Source organism: Schistocerca nitens, chromosome 6 (genome assembly GCF_023898315.1).
Source record: "Schistocerca nitens isolate TAMUIC-IGC-003100 chromosome 6, iqSchNite1.1, whole genome shotgun sequence".
NCBI lineage: Eukaryota > Metazoa > Arthropoda > Insecta > Orthoptera > Acrididae > Schistocerca > Schistocerca nitens.
Genome location: NC_064619.1, coordinates 50,560,834 through 50,587,985, shown reverse-complemented (window position 1 = coordinate 50,587,985; position 27,152 = coordinate 50,560,834). Strand labels below are relative to the sequence as shown.

General features: G+C 42.5%; 1 protein-coding gene across 2 annotated transcripts in view; it reads left to right on the top strand.

The window, feature by feature from the left end:
* LOC126262837 (MAU2 chromatid cohesion factor homolog) overlaps positions 1-27,152 on the top strand; it is a 199,358-nt gene that overhangs the window by 21,010 nt on the left and 151,196 nt on the right. For both annotated transcript variants that reach the window (XR_007546764.1, XM_049959694.1), the window contains exon 3: positions 16,516-16,638. Coding sequence is in view for 1 of the 2 variants with exons in the window: in XM_049959694.1 (XP_049815651.1) it covers positions 16,516-16,638 (123 nt within the window). In the remaining variant the exon portion in view is untranslated. The remainder of the gene's footprint in view (positions 1-16,515; positions 16,639-27,152) is intronic.

Here is a 27,152-nt window from a genome sequence, read left to right as displayed (position 1 = left end):
TACCAGTACAAACTGTAAATACTTTCTGTGCCATGTATTCTACAGAATATCATTAATTTCATTGCCTGACAGTTTGCAAAAGTGATTAAGTGGTTGGATCGGTGTGGGCTTTTCGAGTTCTCCATTGCTGAGCAATTTTTCAAAGTTGATTCACTTCTGACTGCAGGAATCAGTCTTGTGTGTGTGTGTGTGTGTGTGTGTGTGTGTGTGTGTGTGTGTACTCTTACTAGAAAAAGAGCAAGAGCTCAAAAGCTTGTGTTAGTTTTCTGTCACATGTTTCTGCGTGTCACTCAATTGTTGATATTCATCTTATAAACTCTTTTCAAGACACTATGTAGTCCATAAAGCTGCTGTTCCTATTTCTTTGCTGTCTCTGACAGAATTACAATGTTGTCAGTAAACCTCAGAGCTTTTATTTCTTCTTTTATGTCCTTCAACTCATGTGACCGCAGTCTGACACTGCAATTCTTTTTTCACTCTATTTTATACCTGCTACCTACAGAATTTCAAAGAGTCTATTCCAGTCAACATTATCAAAAACTTTCTGTAAGTCAGGAAAAGCTGTAAACATATGTTTCTGGGATAGGTCATAGGCTCACTATTCCCTCATGTGTTCCTACATTTCTTCGGAACCCAAACTTTTTTTAGTAAATTGATAGTTCAGTACTATTTACACCTGTCAGCACTACCTTCTTTGAAAAATGAGTTATATTCTTCTTGAAGTCCAAAGGTATATTACATGTATCATATATCTTGCATAACAAGTGGAATAGTTTTGCCATGACTGGCTCTTCAGAGGATATCAGCAGGTCTGAGGAAACGGCAATATCATATCTGCCATATCCTCTTAATAATGTTCTCCCTCTTCCCTTTCTGTAATACTTCCTCCAAGGTTGTTCCCATGTATTCCTTGCACTTTGTAGCATTCCCTTCTTTGCATAGTACTTCCCTTCTTTGCATAGTACTGGGTTTCCATCTGAGGTATTGATATTCATTTTGCTGCTTTTCTTTACTCCAAATGCATCATTAATTTTCTTACAGGTGATACCTCTCTTTCCCCTAGTTATGCATGGTTGTATAGCCTTGCATGTGCCCTCTGGCCATTTGTGATTAGCCACTTCGTGCTTCTTGTCAATCTCATTTTTTAGGCTTACTATTCCCTTTCAACATTACAACATTTTTATTTTCTCCTTTTGTCAATGAAACTCAGTTTTCCTATGTTGGCCAGGCATTTTTACTGGGTGTTGTATTTTGTGTATTTGATCCTCTGCTACCTTATCTATTTCGTCTCTCAAAGCTATCCATTTGTCCTCTTTTTGTTTTCCTTTCTCCTGTTGGTCATTAGTTACCTAATGCTCCATTTGAAACTTTCTAATACATCTTCAATTTATTGAGGGTCCATATCTTATTTTCAGTTTTTCCCATGTTGTTCAGTTTTAAATTGTAGTTCATAACCAATAAATTATCTTCAGAGTTCATATCTTCGACTGAAGATATTTTGTGTTCTTAAATCTAGTTTCAAGATCTTTGTCTTACCATTTATAATCTACTCGAAATCTTTCAGTATGTCAAAGTATCTTATTTCAAGATACACAAGTTGAGATTTTGCAAAGAGTAAATTTTGTCCTGTCCAAAATTTTACAAGATGGCTTCCCTTGTCATTTCTTTCCCCCATCCGTATTCTCATACTATTTTTCCTTCCCTTCCTTTCCCTGCCATCATATTCTAGTCCCCCCATCACAATTAAATTTTCATCTTCCTTTACTATCTGAACAATTCCTTTTATTTCAGAATAATTCCATTGTCTCTTCTCATCTGTGGAGGTTGTCGGCATATAAACTACTTCTACTGTGGGAAAAACAGGAGACTGCTGTACGACTCTTCAGCTCAAATGGTGGACACCGCTATTTCAAACGTATACAGTATGATACTCATGATGCCTTTCATTACAAATGTGAAAATATGCAAGTAATGCAAAAAAAATGTGTAATTGAGGAAAATAACATAAAACTGACAGGACAATAAGAGAGTGGGGGGTTGGACGGGGGGGAGGGAGGGGGGGGCAAACTAAATATACGATAGTCCTAGTAATGAAGATGCACCAAAACAAAACAAATAATGTGAAAATCAAGCAAATGAAATCCTCAGCAACCCCCCCCCCCCCCCCCAAAAAAAACCTTGTATCAGAAATTTCACTTGACCAATATAGCTCAAATGAGATCCACAATACCACAAAACCATACGCTACTTAAAAAACCCAGTACCATGAACTAAAGCTCACTAATATAACTAATATCGAAAACCTAATCTCATCAATGCAGATTAAGCATACTCCGATACCTACCAATCACAATCCAACATGATCACAAACAACTAACAACAGAACCCAAAAATTCTTTAAAGAACTGCATGAACACCAATTCTGGTATATAAGAAACACACAATTATTCACATAAACACACGTACCATACTAAGATATCAAAATAAAACCATGGAGACATACTTGCCAACCAAAGGAAGCTGCCATATAAATCTGTTAATGGCAAAAATGTCATCAACACAATCTCTCAAACAGCCAGTCCAACCTTCTCAGACCGGGAACCCTTCTGCGTAGAACACCATACGTTGTCATGCCAGCACCACCACATACACTGGTTACCAGTCAAGATGTAGCAACTATGATCAATATCATACCTTCTCCACAAACTTAACATACTCAGCTATTAAATCGAATAACTTTTTCTCACATTGCAACAAACGGACTTAATTGTCAATGTAATTGTCATATCCATAACTAACAAATAGTGAAACAAAAAATTAAATCTCTAACCATAAACAACAATCACACCAATGATTCCATACCTGAAAATGAATCTATTACCCCTAACTGCCAATATCAAAATAACTCACTAACAAACCACAACAAACTCTTCCAATATTATTCTCACAAGCAGCATTCAGGGAGTCCAATGACACACTGATGCTAACAAAAACAATTTAGAAACATAAACCTCCCACACTAGAGCACCGCTGCGTACTCCAGTGTGCCCTCTACAATCACAATCTGTTTCAAACACATCACATCACTGTGATGTCACACAGCATAACACAATTACCTCATTGATCAAAGCAGATGGGTGATACCCCAAGCTTTGATTGACTCCTTTTGTGGTGGGTGTTGGCTTCATGCCTGTCTTGGCTACTTTAATGTGTTCACTACGCACTTCATAGTAGCATACTACATTCCTATTTTCTTATTGTTATTCCTATTTTTATTGTTATTCCTATTTCTTATTGTTATTGCTATTTCTTATTGTTATTACTATTTCTTATTGTTATAAAGCTGTGCCTTTCCCCTTTTTAAATTTTTGAACCTACCAACACTCTTAAGGCTGCTAGCATTCCATTCCCCTATGTGTAGGATGCTAGTTTTGTTTTCCCTAATGGCAACATCCTCCTGTGTTGTCCCTACCTGAAGGTCCAAATGTGGAGGCTACTTTACATCCACAAATTTTACCCAGAGGATGCCATCATCATTAGGCCATACAGTAGAGCACCGTGTCCTTGGCCAAAATAATGGCTGCAGTTCCTTCCTTGCTTTTATTCATTCACAGTACGAACACAGCAAAGCCATGTCGGCTAATGTTACAAGGCCAGATCATTTGATCATCCATTTTGGTGCCCTTCACCTACTAAAATGTCTTCTGCCTCTCTTCAGAAATCACTGGTTATTCTGGCCTCTCAATAGGTACCATTTCTGTGTGGTTGCATTGACATTATGGTTATCTACATTTCTGAGCCACACACAAATATTCTGTGTTATGAAAAATTTAGATTGTACGAGCTGATACAGAATCTTTTCTCCACGTCTCTTTGGGACTGATTCTTACAATGTCAAGAGTATGAAGGCACATCATATTGGATTTTTGTTTGTGGTTATGATAACAACTGCAATGCATTGCTTTGGAGTATCTAGTCTACAAGGTGAAATTGTAAGGTTCCTTCGTGAAGCATACAGGTACCACCGTCTTACCATGGCAAAAGATCTCGCTGAGTACCTGAAGAAATTGCTTATTAGGTCGAAGTCACTTGTTGACCATCTGGTGTTGCTACAGAGGGTAACAAGAGGAAAGCATGTAACTAATTATTCACACCGGAAGATTGTACAAACGTGCCGTGTTTAACAATCGTGCAGACTGTACAAACGTGCCGTGTTTGACAATCGTGCAGACTCCTGTATGGAGGACATGGTAACAAGCCTCTCGCATGTAGAGAAACAGCTGAAAGAGTTGTAAGTAAAGTTTCCTTGAAATGGAAAAGCTCCTGTCCACAAATTGGAACTGTGTATGCAGGGCAACAGGCAGATTCCATATTCCTAGATTTCCATAAAGCATCTGACATGGTGTGTCCCTGCAGACTGTTAATGAAGGTATGAATATATAGAATAGGTTCCCTGATATGTGGGTGGCTCCAAGACCTCTTAAGTAGCAGAACACAATATTATCGTCAGGAGTTCCCCAGGGAAGTATGATAGGACCACTCTTATTCTCTATATACATAAATGGTCTGACGGACAGGATGAGCAGCAGTCTGCAGCTGTTTGCTGATGATGCTGTGGTGCATGGGAAGGCGTCATTGAGTAGTGACAGTGGGGGGATACAAGATGACTTAGACAAAATTTCTGGTTGGTGTGATGAATGGTAGCTAGCTCTAAATTTAGAAAATGTAAGTTAATAGAGATGGGAAGGAAAAACATTCTCATGATGTTAACATACAGCATTAGTAGTGTGCTGCTTCACACAGTCATGTCAATTAAATACATTGGTGTAATGTTGCAAAGTGATATGAAATGGAACCAGCATATAGGGTTTGTAATGGGGAAAGTGATTGGTTGACTTCAGTTTGTTGGGGGAATTTTAGGAAAGCGTAGCTCATCAATAAAAGACTATAGAACACTATTGCAACCTATTCTACTGCTTGAGTGTTTGGGATCCCCACCAAGTTTAAGCAACTCGGAGGTGGGCTGCTAGATTTGTTACCAGTGGATTTGATCAACAGCCAAGTATTTTGGAAATGCTCTGTGTACTCAAATGGGAATTCCTGGAAGGAAGACAAAGTTCTTTTCAAGGAATGCTATTGAGAAACTTAAGAGAACCGGCATTTGAAGCTGACTGCAAAACAATTCCACTGGTGTCAACATACATTTTGCATGAGGACCACAAATGTAAGAGAAATGAGGGCTCATACAGAGGCATGTTGTCAGTATTTTCCCTCACTCTATGGAAAAAGAAATGACTAGTAGTGGCTTAAGATGCCTTCCATCAGCCACCATACGGTGGCTTGTGGAGTATGATGTGCATGCAGATAGATGTAGATGAATTGTGTTAAATCTTCTGTAACAGATGTCAAAGGAAGCAGTTTATTTGATTATCATGTTCACTGCACCAGATATTTATATTTTTTTTGTTTCCACAGTTCCACTTCTGATCATCTGTTAACAAATACTGATAAGAATTGCTGTACCAGTTGGTGATTCGCGTCCAGTCCACATCTGGAGTCCACAAACGAAATGCTCAGTGAATCCAAATATCCATCTCGTCGCAGTCCTGTAGAGGAGCCAAGTTGTGATTGATAATCTGTCCACAAGCTTAGTTGTGCTGGAATCTTTGGAGCGAGCTGAGTGGCTAGTTGTATTGGGCACCTGTGGAGTGAGCTGAGCTCTTGGTCTCTGACAGCTGTTTATCTCGGGGCCCCAGGCAGAAGTACCCATAATGTCTCGTGGTGGTAGAACAACAGTGTGCTGCTGTCAACCATCCTTAGATATTTGTGAGTTGCAGTGTAACACTTCTTCCCCAAATTGTTGATAGAGTTGAAGACAATATGGGCTGAATTCCTTAGTTAGACTACAAGGAAGCTTTAGTCATGTCCATGTGTTTGAGATTCACAACAATCCCTGCTGTATGCTAGTATATGGACAATTGGGTCGATGAGTACAGTATGCTCGAGGGGCTGATTTCTGGGCTTCCTGAGTTGTGACTGTAGCTGTAGTCTGAGAATTGGCCTCCATAGCATAGAATGGAAATGATGCAACCTCCAGCCCGTCCTCAGGAATGGTCTGCCTGTCAGGCGAGTTTGTGTTCCTGTGGTGCCGGGCACAAGTCCCAAGCAGTATGAGAGTAAAGTTGCCCTTTGGTGCCTCCACCATACAGAGATAATTATCCTTTTTTTGGGAAATAGTGGCTGGATTGCAACCCAAAGAGTGCCCCTACTCCCAGTCCCAGACATGGTCACCAGGACAAAATGAATGTGGCAGCAATTGTCGAGTGGTGTAGCCTCTATGTGCAAGAGGTGTAAAAGTGTGTGGGGTTGGCAGACATGGGAGATTTCTGCCAGGAAGCATCCATTGATTGGTGTTGCTGTATAAGTGCTGAAGAACATGAGGATTGCTTCTCTTGTTGTTAAGGCAGAAACAGATTTCAGTGTGTGGCTCATAAATATTTGCACCGCACATTTGGGCTCCCCATGACTTTGCCAGTGGAATGGGACTGAAGCGTAGTGTTTGATATCATTGAGCTGGCAGAATTCTTGACTAGTTGGGATTAATTTGCTGTCTATTGTCTGAGACAATGGTTTTTGAAAGATCTTTGATCAATAATAGTTTGGTTCAGGCCTTAGATGTAGCTTTAGTGGTTGTTGCTACAATTCAGATGATGTGTGTGAAATTAGAGAGCATCTTTGATGATAGCCACATACATATAAACAAAGCACCAGCAAAGTGAAGGCTGATGTGTTTCCTCAGCTGATGTGGTGCAGGTCATGTGCGAAATGCTGAATGCAGTCTGCTGGTTGCAGTTGTGGACCACGTTTTTGATATTTCTGTCACTGGCAGGCCAGAAGATGTGATGGTATGCCATTTGCTTGGTGCATACAGTGGCCTTGATGTAAAAGTTGCAGATCTTTAGCCAGAGAACTGAAGGAACCACTACACACACAATATTCATTTATGCGGTGAGGAGGAGAATGCCATGAAGTCTTGGTAATAATGTTGATTGATGAAGAACGGAGGTGAGGACACTGACAGTGACTTGCATGCAGGCAATCCACACTGTATATAAGTTAGAACTGTTGATAAGAAGGGGGATGGGGGAGAGTCCACAAGTATAGCTTTGGCTTTGTTGGCTGCTGTAAGTAAAAAACTGAAGCTCAGTCAGTGCTGTTATGATACATGGACCCAGAAGATCTCGTCTTTATTGAATGACGCATCAGCCCAACATGGAAGTGATGCTTCGGATCGACAGGGAAGGTATATAATGTATCCACAGTTCCGAGCGGTATCATACAGTACTGGTATAGTGAATCTCTTAGTGGTGGATGCCTTACTATAAGGCGCAACACTGTGATTTCTGAACTCTTCATTTCATCAATCAAGTGCTTGTGGGGAACAAAAACTACCACAAGAGGTTTTTGGACTGTGGCTACTTGGAAAGGAGTGCCATAAAGGTATTGCCGAAATTTATTGACAGAGATTTTATATCTAGCATCTCTGACTGGAAGTACTTGTATTGTCTCTGCAGAAGCTTTTAGGTGACTGCGACAGAGTGGTAGGTGCCATCTTTGGTGTAGTGATAGAAAAAAGCACCAATGTCATACTGCGACATGTTTGCTGCAACCGTTATGGGACAATCCAGTACGAATGAAAGGTACTAAGCATGCAACAGACCACAGCTGTGGTATTAGCGCTTGGGAAGTTTGCTCACATGCTGAAACTGATCCAAAAAGAACTACTTTTTGCTGCAGTTAATGTAAATAGTTATACAATTTGAGCAGCATTGGAGATAAATTTATCTTAATAATTAACTTTCTCCACAAAGGAACACCTAGAAAAAGCTGGTAGGTTGTTTCTTGTGGTTGAAGGTGGTATGATGACATTATACTATCTTTGCTGAGGGAGTGGCTGAGATATTTGATGTGGTGACGCAAAATATATATATGAATATAATAGAGGGAAACATTCCACGTGGGAAACATATATCTAAGAACAAAGATGATGTGATTTACCAAACGAAAGCACTGGTAGGTCGATAGACACACAAACAAACACACAAAATTCTAGCTTTCGCAACCAACAGTTGCTTCGTCAGGAAAGAGGGAAGGAGAGGGAAAGACGGAAGGATGTGGGTTTTAAGGGAGAGGGTAAGGAGTCATTCCAATCCCGGGAGCGGAAAGACTTACCTTAGGGGGGAAAAAAGGACGGGTATACACTCGCGCGCGCACACACACACACACATATCCATCCACACATATACAGACACAAGCAGACATATTCCAAGACAAAGAGTTTGGGCAGAGATGTCAGTTGAAGTGGAAGTGCAGAGGCAAAGATGTTGTTGAATGACAGGTGAGGTATGAGTGGCGGCAACTTGAAATTAGCGGAGATTGAGGCCTGGTGGGTAACGGGAAGAGAGGATATATTGAAGAGCAAGTTCCCATCTCCCGAGTTCGGATAGGTTGGTGTTAGTGGGAAGTATCCAGATAACCCGGACGGTGTAACACTGTGCCAAGATGTGCTGGCCGTGCACCAAGGCATGTTTAGCCACAGGGTGATCCTCATTACCAACAAACACTGTCTGCCTGTGTCCATTCATGCGAATGGACAGTTTGTTGCTGGTCATTCCCACATAGAATGTGTCACAGTGTAGGCAGGTCAGTTGGTAAATCACGTGGGTGCTTTCACACGTGTCTCTGCCTTTGATCGTGTACACCTTCCAGGTTACAGGACTGGAGTAGGTGGTGGTGGGAGGGTGCATGGGACAGGTTTCACACCGGGGGCGCATACAAGGGTAGGAGCCAGAGAGTAGGGAAGGTGGTTTGGGGATTTCATAGGGATGAACTAACAGGTTACGAAGGTTAGGTGGACGGCGGAAAGACACTCTTGGTGGAGTGGGGAGGATTTCATGAAGGATGGATCTCATTTCAGGGCAGGATTTGAGGAAGTCGTATCCCTGCTGGAGAGCCACATTCAGAGTCTGGTCCAGTCCCGGAAAGTATCCTGTCACAAGTGGGGCACTTTTGTGGTTCTTCTGTGGGAGGTTCTGGGTTTGAGGGGATGAGGAAGTGGCTCTGGTTATTTGCTTCCGTACCAGGTCGGGAGGGAAGTTGCGGGATGCGAAAGCTGTTGTCAAGTTGTTGGTGTAATGGTTCAGAGATTCCGGACTGGAGCAGATTCGTTTGCCACGAAGACCTAGGCTGTAGGGAAGGGACCGTTTGATGTGGAATGGGTGGCAGCTGTCATAATGGAGGTACTGTTGCTTGTTGGTGGGTTTGATGTGGACGGACGTGTGAAGCTGGCCATTGGACGGATGGAGGTCAACGTCAAGGAAAGTAGCATGGAATTTGGAGTAGGACGGGGTGAATCTGATGGAACCAAAGAAGTTGAGGGTGGAGAGGAAATTCTGGAGTTCTTCTTCACTGTGAGTTCAGATCATGAAGATTTCATCAATAAATCTGTACCAAACTTTGGGTTCGCAGGCCTGGTTAACCAAGAAGGCTTCCTCTACGCGACCCATGAATAGGTTGGCGTACGAGGGGGCCATCCTGGCACCCATGGCTGTTCCCTTTAATTGTTGGTATGTCTGGCCTTCAAAAGTGAAGAAGTTGTGGGTCAGGATGAAGCTGGCTAAGGTAATGAGGAAAGAGGTTTTAGGTAGGGTGGCAGGTGATCGGCATGAAAGGAAGTGCTCCATCGCAGCGAGGCCCTGGACGTGCGGAATATTTGTGTATAAGGAAGTGGCATCAATGGTTACAAGGATGGTTTCCGGGGGTAACAGATTGGGTAAGGATTCCAGGCGTTCGAGAAAGTGGTTGGTGTCTTTGATGAAGGATAGGAGACTGCATGTAATGGGTTGAAGGTGTTGATCTACGTAGGCAGAGATACGTTCTGTGGGGGCTTGGTAACCAGCTACAATGGGGCGGCCGGGATGATTGGGTTTGTGAATTTTAGGAAGAAGGTAGGGGTGCGGTGTGTCGGTGGGGTCAGGAGGTTGATGGAGTCAGGTGAAAGGTTTTGCAGGGGACCTAAGGTTCTGAGGATTCCTTGAAGCTCCGCCTGGACATCAGGAATGGGATTACCTTGTCAAACTTTGTATGTGGTGTTGTCTGAAAGCTGACGCAGCCCCTCAGCCACATACTCCCGACGATCAAGTACCACGGTCGTGGAACCCTTGTTCGCCGGAAGAATGACGATGGATCGGTCAGCCTTCAGATCACGGATAGCCTGGGCTACAGCAGTGGTGATGTTGGGAGTAGGATTAAGGTTTTTTAAGAAGGATTGAGAGGCAAGGTTGGAAGTCAGAAATTCGTGGAAGGTTTGGAGAGGGTGATTTTGAGGAATAGGAGGTGGGTCCCACTGTGACGGAGGACGGAACTGTTCCAGGCAGGGTTCAATTTGGATAGTGTCTTGGGGAGTTGGACCATTAGGAGTAGGATTAGGATCATTTTTCTTCGCGGCAAAGTGATATTTCCAGCAGAGAGTACGAGTGTAGGACAGTAAATCTTTGCGAGGGCTGTTTGGTTGAATCTGGGAGTGGGGCTGAAGGTGAGGCTTTTGGATAGGACAGAGGTTTCGGATTGGGGGAGAGGTTTGGAGGAAAGGTTAACTACTGAATTAGGGTGTTGTGGTTCCAGATTGTGTTGATTGGAATTTTGAGGTTTTGGAGGGAGTGGAGCTGGAAGTGGGAGATTGAGTAGATGGGAGAGACTGGGTTTGTGTGCAACGAGAGGAGGTTGAGGTTTGCTGGAAAGGTTGTGAAGGGTGAGTTAGTTGCCTTTCCGGAGGTGGGAAAACCAGGAGATTGGATAGTTTTTTGAGGTGGAGGGTGGCATGCTGTTCTAATTTGCGGTTGGCCTGTAGGAGGATGCTCTGAACAGCCGGTGTGGATGTGGGAGAGGAAAGATTGAGGACTTTTATTAAGGATAGGAGTTGACGGGTGTGTTCATTGGCTGAGTTGATGTGTAGGTGAAGGATTAGGTGGGTGAGGGCAATGGATTGTTCAGTTTGGAACTGGTATAGGGACTGATGGAAAGAAGGGTTGCAGCCAGATATGGGAACTTTAAGTGTGAGGCCTTTGGGGGTAATGCCAAATGTCAGACAAGCCTGAGAAAATAGAATATGGGAGCGTAATCTGGCTAGGGCGAAGGCATGTTTGCGGAGGGAATGTAAATAAAACTTAATGGGCTCGTTGTGGGGGTGTTGTGAGGGTGACATGGTATTAGAATGTGGAAAGCGTAACATGAGGCTGAAATGAAAATGAAAATAAAAATATATGGGGAAAGATAAAGGTGAACTGGAAAGTGGCTGGAGATCTGGTGTGAAAAAAGGCGAAAAAGTGTTGGTTACAGCTGGCCTGGAACAGTTCCGTCCTCCGTCACAGCGGGACCCACCTCCTCTTCCTCAAAATCACCCTCTCCACACCTTCCAGGAGTTTCTGAGTTCCAGCCTTGCCTCTCAATCCTTCTTAAAAAACCTTAATCCTACTCCCAACATCACCACTGCTGAAGCCCAGGCTATCCGTGATCTGAAGGCTGACCGATCCATCGTCATTCTTCCGGCGGACAAGGGTTCCACGACCGTGGTACTTGATCGTCGGGAGTATGTGGCTGAGGGGCTGCGTCAGCTTTCAGACAACACCACATACAAAGCTTGCCAAGGTAATCCCATTCCTGATGTCCAGGCGGAGCTTCAAGGAATCCTCAGAACCTTAGGTCCCCTGCAAAACCTTTCACCTGACTCCATCAACCTCATGACCCCACTGACAGCCCGCACCCCTAACTTCTACCTTCTTTCTAAAATTCACAAACCCAATCATCCCGGCCGCCCCATTGTAGCCGGTTACCAATCCCCCACAGAACGTATCTCTGCCTACATAGATCAACACCTTCAACCCATTACATGCAGTCTCACATCCTTCATCAAAAGACACCAACCACTTTCTCGAACGCTTGGAATCCTTACCCAATCTGTTACCCCCGGAAACCATCCTTGTAACCATTGATGCCACTTCCTTATACACAAATATTCCGCACGTCCAGGGCCTCGCTGCGATGGAGCACATCCTTTCACGCCGATCACCTGCCACCCTACCTAAAACCTCTTTCCTCATTACCTTAGCCAGCTTCATCCTGACCCACAACTTCTTCACTTTTGAAGGCCAGACATACCAACAATTAAAGGGAACAGCCATGGGTGCCAGGATGGCCCCCTCGTACGCCAACCTATTCATGGGTCGCGTAGAGAAAGCCTTCTTGGTTACCCAGACCTGCCAACTCAAAGTTTGGTACAGATTTATTGATGACATCTTCATGATCTGAACTCACAGTGAAGAAGAACTCCAGAATTTCCTCTCCACCCTCAACTTCTTTGGTTCCATCAGATTCACCCCGTCCTACTCCAAATTCCACTCTACTTTCCTTGACTTTGACCTCCATCTGTCAAATGGCCAGCTTCACACGTCTGTCCACATCAAACCCACCAACAAGCAACAGTACCTCCATTATGACAGCTGCCACCCATTCCACATCAAACGGTCCCTTCCCTACAGCCTAGGTCTTCGTGGCAAACGAATCTGCTCCAGTCCGGAATCTCTGAACCATTACACCAACAACCTGACAACAGCTTTCGCATCCCGCAACTTCCCTCCCGACCTGGTACGGAAGCAAATAACCAGAGCCACTTCCTCATCCCCTCAAACCCAGAACCTCCCACAGAAGAACCACAAAAGTGCCCCACTTGTGACAGGATACTTTCCGGGACTGGACCAGACTCTGAATGTGGCTCTCCAGCAGGGATACGACTTCCTCAAATCCTGCCCTGAAATGAGATCCATCCTTCATGAAATCCTCCCCACTCCACCAAGAGTGTCTTTCCGCCGTCCACCTAACCTTCGTAACCTGTTAGTTCATCCCTATGAAATCCCCAAACCACCTTCCCTACTCTCTGGCTCCTACCCTTGTATGCGCCCCCGGTGTGAAACCTGTCCCATGCACCCTCCCACCACCACCTACTCCAGTCCTGTAACCTGGAAGGTGTACACGATCAAAGGCAGAGACACGTGTGAAAGCACCCACGTGATTTACCAACTGACCTGCCTACACTGTGACACATTCTATGTGGGAATGACCAGCAACAAACTGTCCATTCGCATGAATGGACACAGGCAGACAGTGTTTGTTGGTAATGAGGATCACCCTGTGGCTAAACATGCCTTGGTGCACGGCCAGCACATCTTGGCACAGTGTTACACCGTCCGGGTTATCTGGATACTTCCCACTAACACCAACCTATCCGAACTCGGGAGATGGGAACTTGCTCTTCAATATATCCTCTCTTCCCGTTACCCACCAGGCCTCAATCTCCGCTAATTTCAAGTTGCCGCCACTCATACCTCACCTGTCATTCAACAACATCTTTGCCTCTGCACTTCCACTTCAACTGACATCTCTGCCCAAACTCTTTGTCTTGGAATATGTCTGCTTGTGTCTGTATATGTGTGGATGGATATGTGTGTGTGTGCGCGCGCGAGTGTATACCCATCCTTTTTTCCCCCTAAGGTAAGTCTTTCCACTCCCGGGATTGGAATGACTCCTTACCCTCTCCCTTAAAACCCACATCCTTCCGTCTTTCCCTCTCCTTCCCTCTTTCCTGACGAAGCAACTGTTGGTTGCGAAAGCTAGAATTTTGTGTGTATGTTTGTGTTTGTTTGTGTGTCTATCGACCTGCCAGTGCTTTCGTTTGGTAAGTCACATCATCTTTGTTATATATCTCCAAGACAATAAAATTACCCAAGTAATTTTTTGAACAGCTTGGAATATTGGCCATCAGTTATTGCAGATAATGTTGAATAATTGCACAGATTAATGCCATACTAAAAGGAAGATGCTTGTAGCAATATAATCCAAAAGGCATGTTCATAACAACAAGGCGTCGAGATTCTTGCTCCAACAGAAGTTGTAGATAACCATGGGCCAGGACTTGAATGCAGCTCCTGTGCAGAATAGGACATGAATCAATAATGGCTTGAGAATTGGTTGTCTTATAATCCCCACAGTCATCTTGGGATGGATGAATATTGGTCCTGTATGGTTTTCAAGGGAATCATATAACATTCTTCTTGCAAAATAGTCGCAAGTTCGGGTAACAGTGATGAAACTGCATAGTGATCACAGACCTTTGTCTGCAAAGTAAAGCACAAATGGTTAATAATATTGAGATCTGGTGATGTGATGGTGTGTGAAGATCTGACAATTCATCCTCATGCTCACAAAATCAGTTCTGGAGGGTGCAATATGTGTGAACAGGGGACCTGCCATGTTCGAACGCAGCATCATCATTGGGGAACAAATATTGTACAATGAGATGCATCTGATCAGTGAAAATAGTCACATAATCCTTGCACAGTAACCATGCGGCCCATGAAATACCATGATATGGCTGTCCAAACCATCCCTGAACCCCTGTCATGTTTCACTCTTGGGACATAATCTTGGCCAGGGGTAGGAAACAGTGTGAAACAAGACTCAGCCAATGAAATTACTTTGTGTTATGATTATTGTTGTGATGCCATTTCCACTGGATCAGAAATTGCTGAATCATTCACTGAGACGTCAAGGAAACAACTTTTGAAACTACTTGTCTTAAACTGAAATCAATAGCATAGACTGGAATGCCAAATTACTATTGAGATGGACAAATATGGACATTAACTATTCCTACCAATCTTGTAAACACGGGTTTGTGTGGGAGGTTTACACACTCTGTGTACAGAGAGAGAGAGAGAGAGAGAGAGAGAGAGAGAGAGAGAGAAATAAAAATCCACTCTGACTGATACCAAGAACTCAAGAGTGGTCTCTATCTGTTGCAATGCAGTAGTGTGCACAAATCAATGTGCACAGGGCGATTGAGGAAGAGAGTGAGTTTGTATCATTTTTACTACTTATTGCTGCCTACTTCAAATAAAACAACAACTCTGATGTAGCACAAGCAAACTATTATGTCCATAATAATTATCCGGGCTGCTATGCCGTGGTCGGCTGATGAATTCTGTTTCAGTGCCGAACGTTTCGTGTCCGACTGCGGGAGACATCTTCAAGGGGGTCCGTAGCTCGATGGGAGGTCCAACACACCCACTGGCTCACTACTGACTGCCACTAAATTCTGTGTCTGCGCACTCCCGCGCCACAGTGTGACGTCACGTGCGGCAAATTGCACTGTTTTCAAAACACGTGACATCACGCTGCGGTGCGCGAGTGCACGGATACGGAATTTAGTGGCAGTCAGTAGCGAGCCAGTGGGTGTTGGACCTTCCATCGAGCTACGGACCCCCTTGAAGATGTCTCCCACAGTCGGAGACGAAACGTTGGGAATTGACACAGAATCCATCAACCAACCACGGCATAACAGCCCGGATAATTATAATAGATGTGATATTTCCGGCCGTGGAAGTCTACATTTCAGTATCAAACAAACTATTTACATTATAATAGAGGGAAACATTCCACGTAGGAAAAATATATCTAAAAACAAAGATGATGTGACTTACCAAATAAAAGTGCTGGCAGGGCGACAGGCACACAAACATACACACAAAATTCTAGCTTTCGCAACCAACGGTTGCTTCGTCAGGAAAGGGGGATGGACGAAGCAACCGTTGGTTGCGAAAGCTAGAATTTTGTGTGTATGTTTGTGTTTGTTTGTGTGCCTGTCGACCTGCCAGCACTTTCATTTGGTAAGTCACATCTTTGTTTTTAAACTATTTACATTGATTAAATGTAACTCTGCGTTGGGCTCAGGGGTGTGGGACAGTAGCTGATTGATGAAAAATATTAATACTGTACCAACAAATGTTATTTTAATATTGTTTTATTTCACGGTTACGTTGATACTGTCATTGTCATGAGAAGAAATTCTCATTATTGCTGGTCTTGTATTTGTTGTTATGTTTTTAGGTGGAGTGTGTTGTGGTTAGTTATGTAGTTAAGTAGTTAAGAGATTTTTGTGGGTGATAGCTCCGTGCTGCCTGGGAGTTAATTGGTGCAGAAAAAAAAAAAAATTATTGAGTTCATTGACTGAGACCTGAAAAGCAGTTTCTGATTTTGCCTTTCCAACATCCAAGATATGGAGATTCTTCCACAGGGTCATGGGAATCATATTGTTGTATGCAAAGGACTGACTTTAGCATTGCAAATGCATTGTTTTCCCTGTTTCGTAACTTTCTGTATTCTTTATGATGCTCGAGTTTTGGATTTCCCATGAAACATCTGTGAGCAGCATCCTTATTGTTCATAATTTGTGTAATGCTGTTGTCAGCTGTGGAGCAGCTGATTGTGCATACAGGTGAATTTTTGTCATATAAAGCAGTGAGTTTATTAGCAAGTTCATGGATTTTACAATCAATTGTGGGCTCTCTGATTGTTTGATAACATGAGACGTCTTTACTGAAGTCGCATTGTTACGTTTTACAGCAAATTCATGCAAGCGAACGTGACTATGAGGTGGCAAGCAGCCTTTTGGGAGTCGGCGTGGATTACGCTCATATATCATCGGCAGCATATACGAGAGTACTGTTTCTCTTAAGCAGAGGAATGGTAAGTATTTCTTAAAAAATAATAAGAGGAAAGGCCTTGTAGTAGGAAATACCTCCAGGTTCCTTAGATATCATAACTGTTGTATACTTTGATTAAAATAAATTTGTGATTGACATTTCAGTGAGTCACATGGTAGGGGCCAGCTGCTAACTAATCATAGTTCTTTCTCAGGTGCCACATGTTTGCTGTGTTGCCTGTTTTATAGGTAAATCTAGGTTCTTGTCATGTGTGGTTGCTACACAACAGGAACATCGCCGTCCTGTCATTACAGCCTATCAGTCACAAAGTTATTTTATTCGAGCTTTCGATCTTAGCTTATTACAGCACCAGGCCTATCGTCACAGCAGTTTACAGTGCCACAAGCTAAGCCAGCCTAATCTTTCTAGGTAGCTTGTTGTTTTTGGCTGCAGATTCCTCATTGCCTGTGTGTTCGTTTTACCTGAGAATCAATTATCCATCAGTGGCAGCTATGCCTTAAGTAGGACATTAAACACTTTCTTGACTGTTGAGTCCTCTCTCTACATGCTCCTCTCTACCAGACCTCTCCCTTACAACCATCACAGTATTCCTCATTTGGACACACTATCAACTGTGGATGTTTTTGATTGTCCATCATGTTGCAAGTCCAGAATCTCATTTCTCATTATTATTATTATTATTATTATTATTATTATTATTATTATTTCTTTCTTTTCTCAGACGTTATGTCTGGTCAAAAATGGAAAGTGACGCGGACCTTGATCAAGCGTGACTTCCTTTTAACTGAACGGTATATGTTATATTGCATTTAGGAACTTTCGGGTAATTGAACATGTGTCAATAATTACGGATTTCTGTAGTTGTATATATAAGTTTGGATGCAGCTGTATTGCATTGATGTACTGGTGGATATTGTGTGGTATGACTCCTGTAGTTGATAGTATAATTGGTATAATGTCAACTTTATCCTGATGCCACATGTCCTTGACTTCCTCAGCCAGTTGGATGTATTTTTCAATTTTTTCTCCTGTTTTCTTTTGTATATTCGTTGTATTGGGTATGGATATTTTGATTAGTTGTGTTATTTCTTCTTTTTATTGGTGAGTATGATGTCAGGTTTGTTATGTGGTGTTGTTTTATCTGTTATAATGGCTCTGTTCCAGTATAATTTGTATTCATCATTCTCCAGTACATTTTGTGGTGCATACTTGTATGTGGGAACGTGTTGTTTTATAAGTTTATGCTGTAAGGCAAGCTGTTGATGTATTATTTTTGCTACATTGTCATGTCTTCTGGGGTATTCTGTATTTGCTAGTATTGTACATCGGCTTGTGATGTGATCTACTGTTTCTATTTGTTGTTTGCAAAGTCTGCATTTATCTGTTGTGGTATTGGGATCTTTAATAATATGCTTGCTGTAATATCTGGTGTTTATTGTTTGATCCTGTATTGCAATCATGAATCCTTCCGTTTCACTGTATATATTGCCTTTTCTTAGCCATGTGTTGAATGCATTTTGATCGATGTGTGGCTGTGTTAGATGATACGGGTGCTTGCCATGTAGTGTTTTATTTTTCCAATTTACTTTCTTTGTATCTGTTGATGTTATGTGATCTAAAGGGTTGTAGAAGTGGTTATGAAATTGCAGTGGTGTAGCCGATGTATTTATATGAGTGATTGCTTTGTGTATTTTGCTAGTTTCTGCTCGTTCTATAAAGAATTTTCTTAAATTCTCTACCTGTCCATAATGTAGGTTTTTTATATCGATAAATCCCCTTCCTCCTTCCTTTCTGCTTAATGTGAATCTTTCTGTTGCTGAATGTATGTGATGTATTCTATATTTGTGGCATTGTGATCGTGTAAGTGTATTGAGTGCTTCTAGGTCTGTGTTACTCCATTTCACTACTCCAAATGAGTAGGTCAATATTGGTATAGCATAAGTGTTTATAGCTTTCATCTTCTTTCTTGCTGTCAATTCTGTTTTCAGTATTTTTGTTAGCCTTTGTCTATATTTTTCTTTTAGTTCTTCTTTAATATTTGTATTATCTATTCCTATTTTTTGTCTGTATCCTAGATATTTATAGGCATCTGTTTTTTCCATCGCTTCTATGCAGTCGCTGTGGTTATCCAATATGTAATCTTCTTGTTTAGTGTATTTTCCCTTGACTATGCTATTTTTCTTACATTTATCTGTTCCAAAAGCCATATTTATATCATTGCTGAATACTTCTATTATCTTTATTAATTGGTTGAGTTGTTGATTTGTCGCTGCCAGTAGTTGTAGATCATCCATGTATAGCAAATGTGTGATTTTGTGTGGGTATGTTCCAGTAATATTGTATCCATAATTTGTATTATTTAGCATGTTGGATAGTGGGTTCAGAGCAAGGCAGAACCAGAAAGGACTTAATGAGTCTCCTTGGTATATTCCACGCTTAATCTGTATTGGCTGTGATGTGATATTATTTGAATTTGTTTGGATATTAAGTGTGGTTTTCCAATTTTTCATTACTATGTTTAGGAACTGTATCAATTTAGGATCTACTGTGTATATTTCCAATATTTGTACTAACCATGAGTGGGGTACACTATCAAAAGCTTTTTGGTAATCAATGTATGCGTAGTGTAGCGACCTTTGTTTAGTTTTAGCTTGATATTTCACCTCTGCATCTATTATCAGTTGCTCTTTACATCCTCGTGCTCCTTTGCAACAGCCTTTCTGTTCTTCATTTATAATTTTGTTCTGTGTTGTATGTGTCATTAATTTCTGTGTAATGACTGAAGTTAATATTTTGTATATTGTTGGTAGGCATGTTATGGGGCGATATTTAGCTGGGTTTGCTGTGTCTGCTTGATCTTTAGGTTTCAGATAAGTTATTCCATGCGTAAGTGTATCAGGGAATGTGTATGGGTCTGCAATGTAACTGTTAAATAATTTAGTTAGATGTGAATGCGTTGAGGTGAACTTCTTTAGCCAGAAATTTGCTATTTTATCTTTTCCAGGGGCTTTCCAATTGTGAGTAGAATTAATTGCTTGGGTGACTTCATGTTGCAAAATTATCACTTCAGGCATTTGTGGTATCATCTTGTATGTGTCTGTTTCTGCTTGTATCCACCGTGCATGCCTGTTATGTTGTACCGGGTTTGACCATATGTTGCTCCAGAAGTGTTCCATGTCTGTTATGTTTGGTGGGTTGTCTATTTTAATGCGTGTGTCTGGTAAAATTTCTTTTGGTTTGTGTTGAATGTTTGGTTTTGTTTCCTTCTATTTTCACTTTTTTGTATCTCCTAAGTCGTTTGGCCAATGCTTGTAATTTCTGCTTCTTTTCATCTAATTGCTCTATCGCTTCTTGTGAGATTTTACCTAACCTTTTTCGTTTTTTTTCTGACATTTCATTTCTTATAAATTGTGTTAGCTGTCCGATGTCTTTTCTCAGTTTTTCTATTCTGATCTGTAGCCTGTGTTGCCATGCTGGTTTTGTGGGTTTCTTCTGTGTGTTGGTTGGTTCTGATCTCTGCCTAGTGTGTGTATTTAGTGTAGTGAGTGCTCCTATATAAACCAGTAGTTGTAACTCTTCCATAGTTGTGTTTTCATTTATTTTGTTGTGTATGATTGTGTTGATAGTTTTTATTGTTGTTTCGACTTGTGGGTTATTTGGCGGTCTATGCAAGAATGGTCTAATGTCTGTATTTGTGTCTTTGTATTGTATATATGTCAGCTGAAATTTTTCTTCTATATCTAACATGTGTGTCACTTTGTGTTCTATTTGTGCTTGTTCTGGTGGCTGTCTTAAGATTTCGTTTTCCTCTGATTGTTTAATTGATGCGTGTTGTACTTTGTTTGTTTGCTCTGGGATGTTGGAGTCCATTACTGTATTTTCTTCTTCTTCTGATTGCACATTATTTTGTTCTAGTATTTGTTGTACTTGTTTTTTGATGTTTTCTAATTCTGACTGGGGTATCCTGTTATTTTTGATTATTACACGGATCTGATCAGCTAGTCGTTGTTCTGTTAAAAATTTTAATTCTGGGTACCTGGTAATAAATGTTGTGTATACTTGTGATCTGTATCCAGTTGTGTTGGTTCCTAGTTTGTTGCTTGGTAATAACAGAACATGAGGTGTCGATTAACTTCATCTGACAATCTCATCCTCTGTCTTTGTTTTCCTTCTAGGGTGGTTGCAGGAAGCATATCCTGCAAAACACCTCTATTTGGATTTAAATCATTTTCCAGTTGGCTAGCAGTGTCGTTACCATTGTGGGCGGGCATAGGGTTCAAGTGTCGTCCCCGACCATGATGGCACTTGTCCAAGGCTTCTTTAGTTCTGTCCTGAACCAAGTAATCACACTAAAAGGGGGGGTTAGCCCTATTAGTGGTTTGTTCTTTTCGTCGCCTTTTACGACTGGCAGAACATACTGGAGGCCTATTCTTTTCCCGGGCCTCCATGGGGTTTACAATTATTTTACCTCCGAAGACCAAACTTTTGGCAGAACTGTAAAACAATTGAGGGAGTTAGCATGTTTCCTCGTAAACATTGAGATGAGTTTCTTACACAGAGTTTTCTTTTTGCTGTCTGAACTTGTGGTGAGCCTTAGCTTTTAAGTCTTGTTGCACAAGTAAACCCCTTCTGACACAAAATTTACATTTCTCTAGATTTTATGCCACTTAAATGTTGATATGCATCATTGCACATCAAGCAAAGTAGTGGCAAGCTCAGTAGTGGCAATCTCAGTAGTGGCAAGCCTTGAGCTTGATAGTTGGAGTCTCTTGCACTGTGGGTGTGCTGTCCTTCACAGCAGTGAAAGTTGTGGCGCACTGATCTTTATGTCTGCAGAAATTCTTGTTAAGTATAATACAAATTTGTGGATGAAATCTATTTCATTCATTACCCACAAAAGCATTAGTCAGTGTGAATTTGTTGGGCTGTCATGGTTTGTACCAAATTGAACAGCACCCACAAAAACATGACAAGATTATTTGTCATATTATGTAGAACCAACTAAGACTGCAGTCCATAAATGCCCAAAAAATTATTGATGATCGGAGTAATAGATGGGATGGACATCACCCTAAATCTTTTGTATTGTTCCAATAATCAGTCTTTTGCCATCTACCTAATCATCAGAATTTACTTTTGAGGTGCAATGATACCTGTAAATCGGACTGCCTAATCAATGGTCCTCACTCCTGTGATCTTGCTAGGTCCAAATGCTCTTCCAAGTCTTCCACGTTTCCTCTACACAAAAGAGTAATCAAATTCCCTCCATACTAATGATCAAGAGACAACGGTATTGTCAGGAGTGCCCCAGGGAAGTGTGATAGACTTCTGCTGTTCTCTATATACATAAATAATCTGATGCACAGGTTGAGAGACAATCTGTGTCTGCTAGTGATGTTGTAGTGTTCAGGAATGTGCTGTAATTGAGTGACTGTAGGAAGACGCAGGCTGACTGGGACAGAATTTCTGTTTGGTGTGATGAATGGCACTAAACGTAGAAAAATATAAGTTAATGCAGATGAGTAGGAAAAGTGAACTACAGCTACAGTATTACTGGTGTGGTGCTTGACACAGTCACATTAACTAAATAGCTAGATGTAACATTCCGAAGCGATCGAGATGGAATGAGCACATGTCAGTAGTAGGGAAAACGAATGGTTGATTTTAGTTTATTGAGAGAATTTTAGGAAAGCATAGCTATTCTATAAAGGAGACCACATGCAGAACACTAGTTCAACCCATTCGTGAGTACTGCTCAAGTGTTAGGGATCTTCACCAGGTCAGATTAAAGGAAGGCAGCAAAGCAATTCAGAGATCTGTTATTATGAGGGTCACTCCAAAAGAAATACACACTATTTTTGTAAAAATACAGTTTTCATTCTGCATGTGTGAAAGTTTTACAGTGTGTAGATACATCCTTCCCGCTTGTTTCCAAACTTAGTTCAACCTGTTCCCGTGAGTGGTGCCGTCACAGCATGTCTTCAAGATGGCTGCTACACTTGACGTTTGTCAGAAGCAATGTGCTGTCATAGAATTCCTGTGCTGTGAAAACGAGACAGTGGGAAACATCCACAAGAGGTTGAAAAAGGTGTATGGAGATGCTGCTGTCAATTGCAGTACAGTTAGTTGGTGGGCAAGCAGGTTACGTGATGAAAACGGGCACGGCAAAATTGAGGATTGTCCTCGCAGCGGCAGGTCTCGTACTGCACACACTCTAGACAATGTGCAGAGAGTTAACGAATTGGTGACTGCTGACAGACGCATCACAATGAATGAATTGTCAAGCTACGTTGGGATAGGGGAAGGAAGTGTTTGCAGAATACTGAAAGTGTTGGCATTAAAGAAGGTTTGTGCCAGGTGGGTTCTCAGAATGTTGACAGTGGCTCACAAAGAAACAAGAAAAATGGTATGCAGCGGACTTTTGGAACAGTACGAGAATGGTGGAAATGAATTTCTTGGAAGAATTGTGACTGGTGATGAAACATGGCTCCATCATTTTTCACCAGAGACGAAAAGGCAGTCAATGGAGTGGCATCATGCAAACTCACCCAAGAAAAAAAATTTAAAACCACACCATCTGCTGGCAAAGTTATGGCTACGTGGCCAAGTGGAACCACCATAAATTCCGATGCATATGTGACGACACTGAAGAAATTTCAAGCTCGACTGAGTCGTGTTCGACCACATCAGGAAAAGCAGGATGTTTTGCTGTTGCACGACAATGCATGGCCACATGTCAGTCAAAAAACCATGGAAGCGATCACAAAACTCGGATGGACAACATTGAAACACCCGCCTTACAGTACTGACCTGGCTCCATGTGACTATCATCTCTTTGGGAAACTGAAAGACTCTCTTCGTGGAACAAGGTTTGAAGATGATGACTCCCTTGTGCACGCTGCCAAACAGTGGCTCCAACAGGTTGGTCCAGAATTTTACTGTGCGGGTATACAGGCACTGGTTCCAAGATGGCGTAAGGCAGTTGAGAGGGATGGAAATTATGTGGAGAAATGAAAATATTGTTCCTAAAGGATGTATCTACCTACTGTAAAACTTTCAAACATGTAGAATAAAATATAGATTTTTTAAAAAAATAGTATGCATTTCTATTGTAGTGACCCTCATAGATTTGCTACCATTGTGTTCGGTCAACATGTGAGTATTACAGAGATGCTTTGTGAAATCAAATGGGAATCCCTGGAGGAAAGACGACATTCTTTTCATGAAGCATTATTGAGAAAATTTGGAGAACCAGCAGTTGCAGCTGACTGCAGAATGATTATACAGTTGCAAATGTGCATTTCACACACAAAGGGAAGATAATAGAAATTAGGCCTCGTACAGAGGATATAGGCAAAGTTTTCCCTCACTACATTTGGGAGTGGAACAGGGAAAGGAATGGCTAATAGTGGTACAAGGTATTGTCTGCCATGCACTGTGTGACAGCTTGCAGAATATTATGTAGATGCCAAAATCTTTTGAACTATCAGTGCATAATCTTCTTTATAAAGTGTCTGAGTGATATTGATGCTGGCAAATATATTGAACATAAAATATCAATATATTTTTATATATTGCATTTTCAGTATGTTCAAGAAGTTATTTTTAGAAAATTGTTAGCTTTGGAACAGGATTTTTTATTATTTAAATTTATTATATGGGAAATTTGCATTTGTTTATTTACAGAAAAGTTTTTGTCAAAAAATTTGTTTACCATTTATGAAAATATAACATTTTCATTGCTCTTAAAGTGAAGAAACCCTATATTAAACCCACATGGCAGTTTGCGACTTCTGAGAGTGATAAACGTGGTGCCCTGAGCCATTATAGCATTTATTCTTACCTTAGTCAAAATACCCCCTCTCCCTTTCATAATTCCCCCCAGGGGATCACCACTCTTTGGTGAGTATCTGCTTGGCTACCATGGGGTCCCAGCCTGTGCAGCATTGCTTCCTCTTCCTGTGCTGCAAACCTATACTTGACTGTCTCTTACCTCCCTGACTTTCCATCGATGGTCCTTTTGGTGCAGACCCTGTTTGGACTTGGTTCACGATTTTGATCCCGATTTCTAGTTTCACTCCTGGCACTGTCTTCACCTTCTGTTAATGATTATATGGTCCCTGTTATTGGATTTGACCTGCCAGCCTTTCCAAATTTTACAGAAGTGCATGTCATGCAGGGAAGGTCACCCACTGTGGTATTTGCTCTGCCTCTGTGCCCTTCCAAACTGGCACCCTATCTTCCTGTTGTTGCAGTACAACCAAAACCCAGCCCGGTAGCCATCCTGTTATGGGGGAGGGGGGGGGGGGGGGTCATCAGGAACCTTTGTGATGGTAGCCGCCTGACCATGCAGGGGGTCACACTGTTGCCTGCAGTGCACATTCTCCATGTATGCCATGGACTATGGGGACTATGTACCCATTATGACTGGGGCACGGGGACTGGCAACAAATTAATGGCCAGATATCCGTTGCATGGCTGGATGGTGCCCGTGGGGAGACCCCCCCCCCCGCCTCCATTTGAAGTGGGTGGCACCATGGCAGATAGTTCACAAATGAAGCAAGTTAAACTTTCTCCTGCTGGTGATCACATGGCCGCAGCAGTCTCTTCAAATGGAAAATCCTTGTGCAGTGCAACAGAGTATGATCCCAACACGTTCTCTTCTCTTGCCACACTGGAGAGGAGCACAGGACTCGACAACAAGGAGCAAAATCCTCCACCCAATACTGGGTCTGTACAAGGACCTGTGGGGGCACCTTCTGGCTACAAAGCCTTTATTTTATGTGGAAAACATTGAAGACAAATACGGGGAAGTCGCAGGTGAATAGCAGTTCCCTTCTTGGTAAAACATCATCTCCTGCCCAGTCACACATGCTGCTCTCTTGTAAAAGGTTGTGTGAGATTCCTGTGATGTTACTCCCCACAAGTCTCACTATGGTCCAAGGTGTCTTCTTCTGCTATCTGACGATGAGCTGCAGGCCAACTTATAACAGCAAGGTGTGCACTTAATCCATCGTGACCAAGAGAGAACAGAGTTGCTACTGGGGCCTTCATCTTGGATTTCGAGGGTGATATTTGCCTGAGAAGGTTAGGGTGATGGTCTATCGGTGTGATGTGAAGCCCCATGTTCTACTCCGAAGAGATGCTTCTGGTGTATGAAGATCAGACATACGTCTTCCCGTTGCACAGCTACCCATGTCTACAGGGATTGTGGAGGTCCTCTGCGCACAACTGTTCCTTGTACCCCTCCCCCCATCTGTGTAAACTGCAGGAAGCTCCACTCCCCTACTCACCAGATTGCTCTTCTTTTAAGTGTGAGAAGAAAATCCAGAAGTATAAGAGCCTGGGAGAGATCACGTAACAAGAGGCCAGAAAAAAGTATGGAAATTTTAATACCAGATAAATGACACACTCTTACGCTACAGCTGCAATGTTGTCACCTTCTCTCTTGACAGTGCCTTCCTCTTCTGCACCTCTTACGGTGGGCCCTCATAACCTCTGAAGCTTTCCCCCCCCCCCTCCCACCCCCACACCCAAGGCAGTTGGGGTGGGGTGGGGGGTGGGGTGGGGGGGGGGGGACGCTTCTGGTGCTTCCATCGCACCCACTTTGGGAGCATTTGCTCTCAACCTGCCGGTAACACCAGTCCCCATCCCCCCTGCTGGAGGCACCTCATCCTCCTGCAGCTTCTCTAGCTAGGAAGAGGCCCTTTGGGACTCTTCCTTCCATGGTTCGTGCTGTTCCAGAGCCAGATGCCAGCTGGTGGTTGAAGGAACTGAAGTCTGCTGACCGTTGGACTTCTCATTTTTCCTCTGTCCCTGAAACCAATTCAGTGAAATGTTCACAGTCCTTGTCTTCTGGCCCCCATGCCACTGGGCTCTGCACATTCTACTCCTGTGCCCAAGGTAGGGATCCCAGTGGCCCCTGAGGCACCAGATCTCACCAGGCAATGTGCCTCCAGTTGCTTCATGCCCCCACAGTATTCAGTCAGTCTGAGCCTCCAGTGGAATTGTAATGATTTTCCACCACCTGGCTGAGCTACAGCAGCTTTTAAGCACGTACACTGCATTCTGTATTGCCATCCAGTAAACATGGTTTCCAGGAACTCTGATCCCTGCCTTTCGTGGCTACTGAGGTTGTCTTAAGGACTGTACAGACTATGAGAGGTTATGGGTGGAGTTTGTACATATATGCTGAACTCTATATACAGTGTCCTTGTGCCTCTTGATATACAGGCTGTGGCAGTTCGGGTACAGCCACATCAGGATTTTATCATCTGTAATGTTTATCTCCCTAACGATGATGTCATGTCCCAGAATGTACTGTCTGCATTACTCTCTCAGCTCCCACTACCTTTCCTAGTCTTGGGTGACTTCAGCACCCATAACCATTTGTGGAAGGGTATAGTGATCCCTGGCCATGGTAAAAACATCTGATCTTTACTGGCACGGCTTGGTCTTTGCGTCTTGAACTCTGTTGCCACCACAAGCTTGTGTGGCACCCAGAACTTATTTGGCCATTGATTCTTGTTTTGTGAT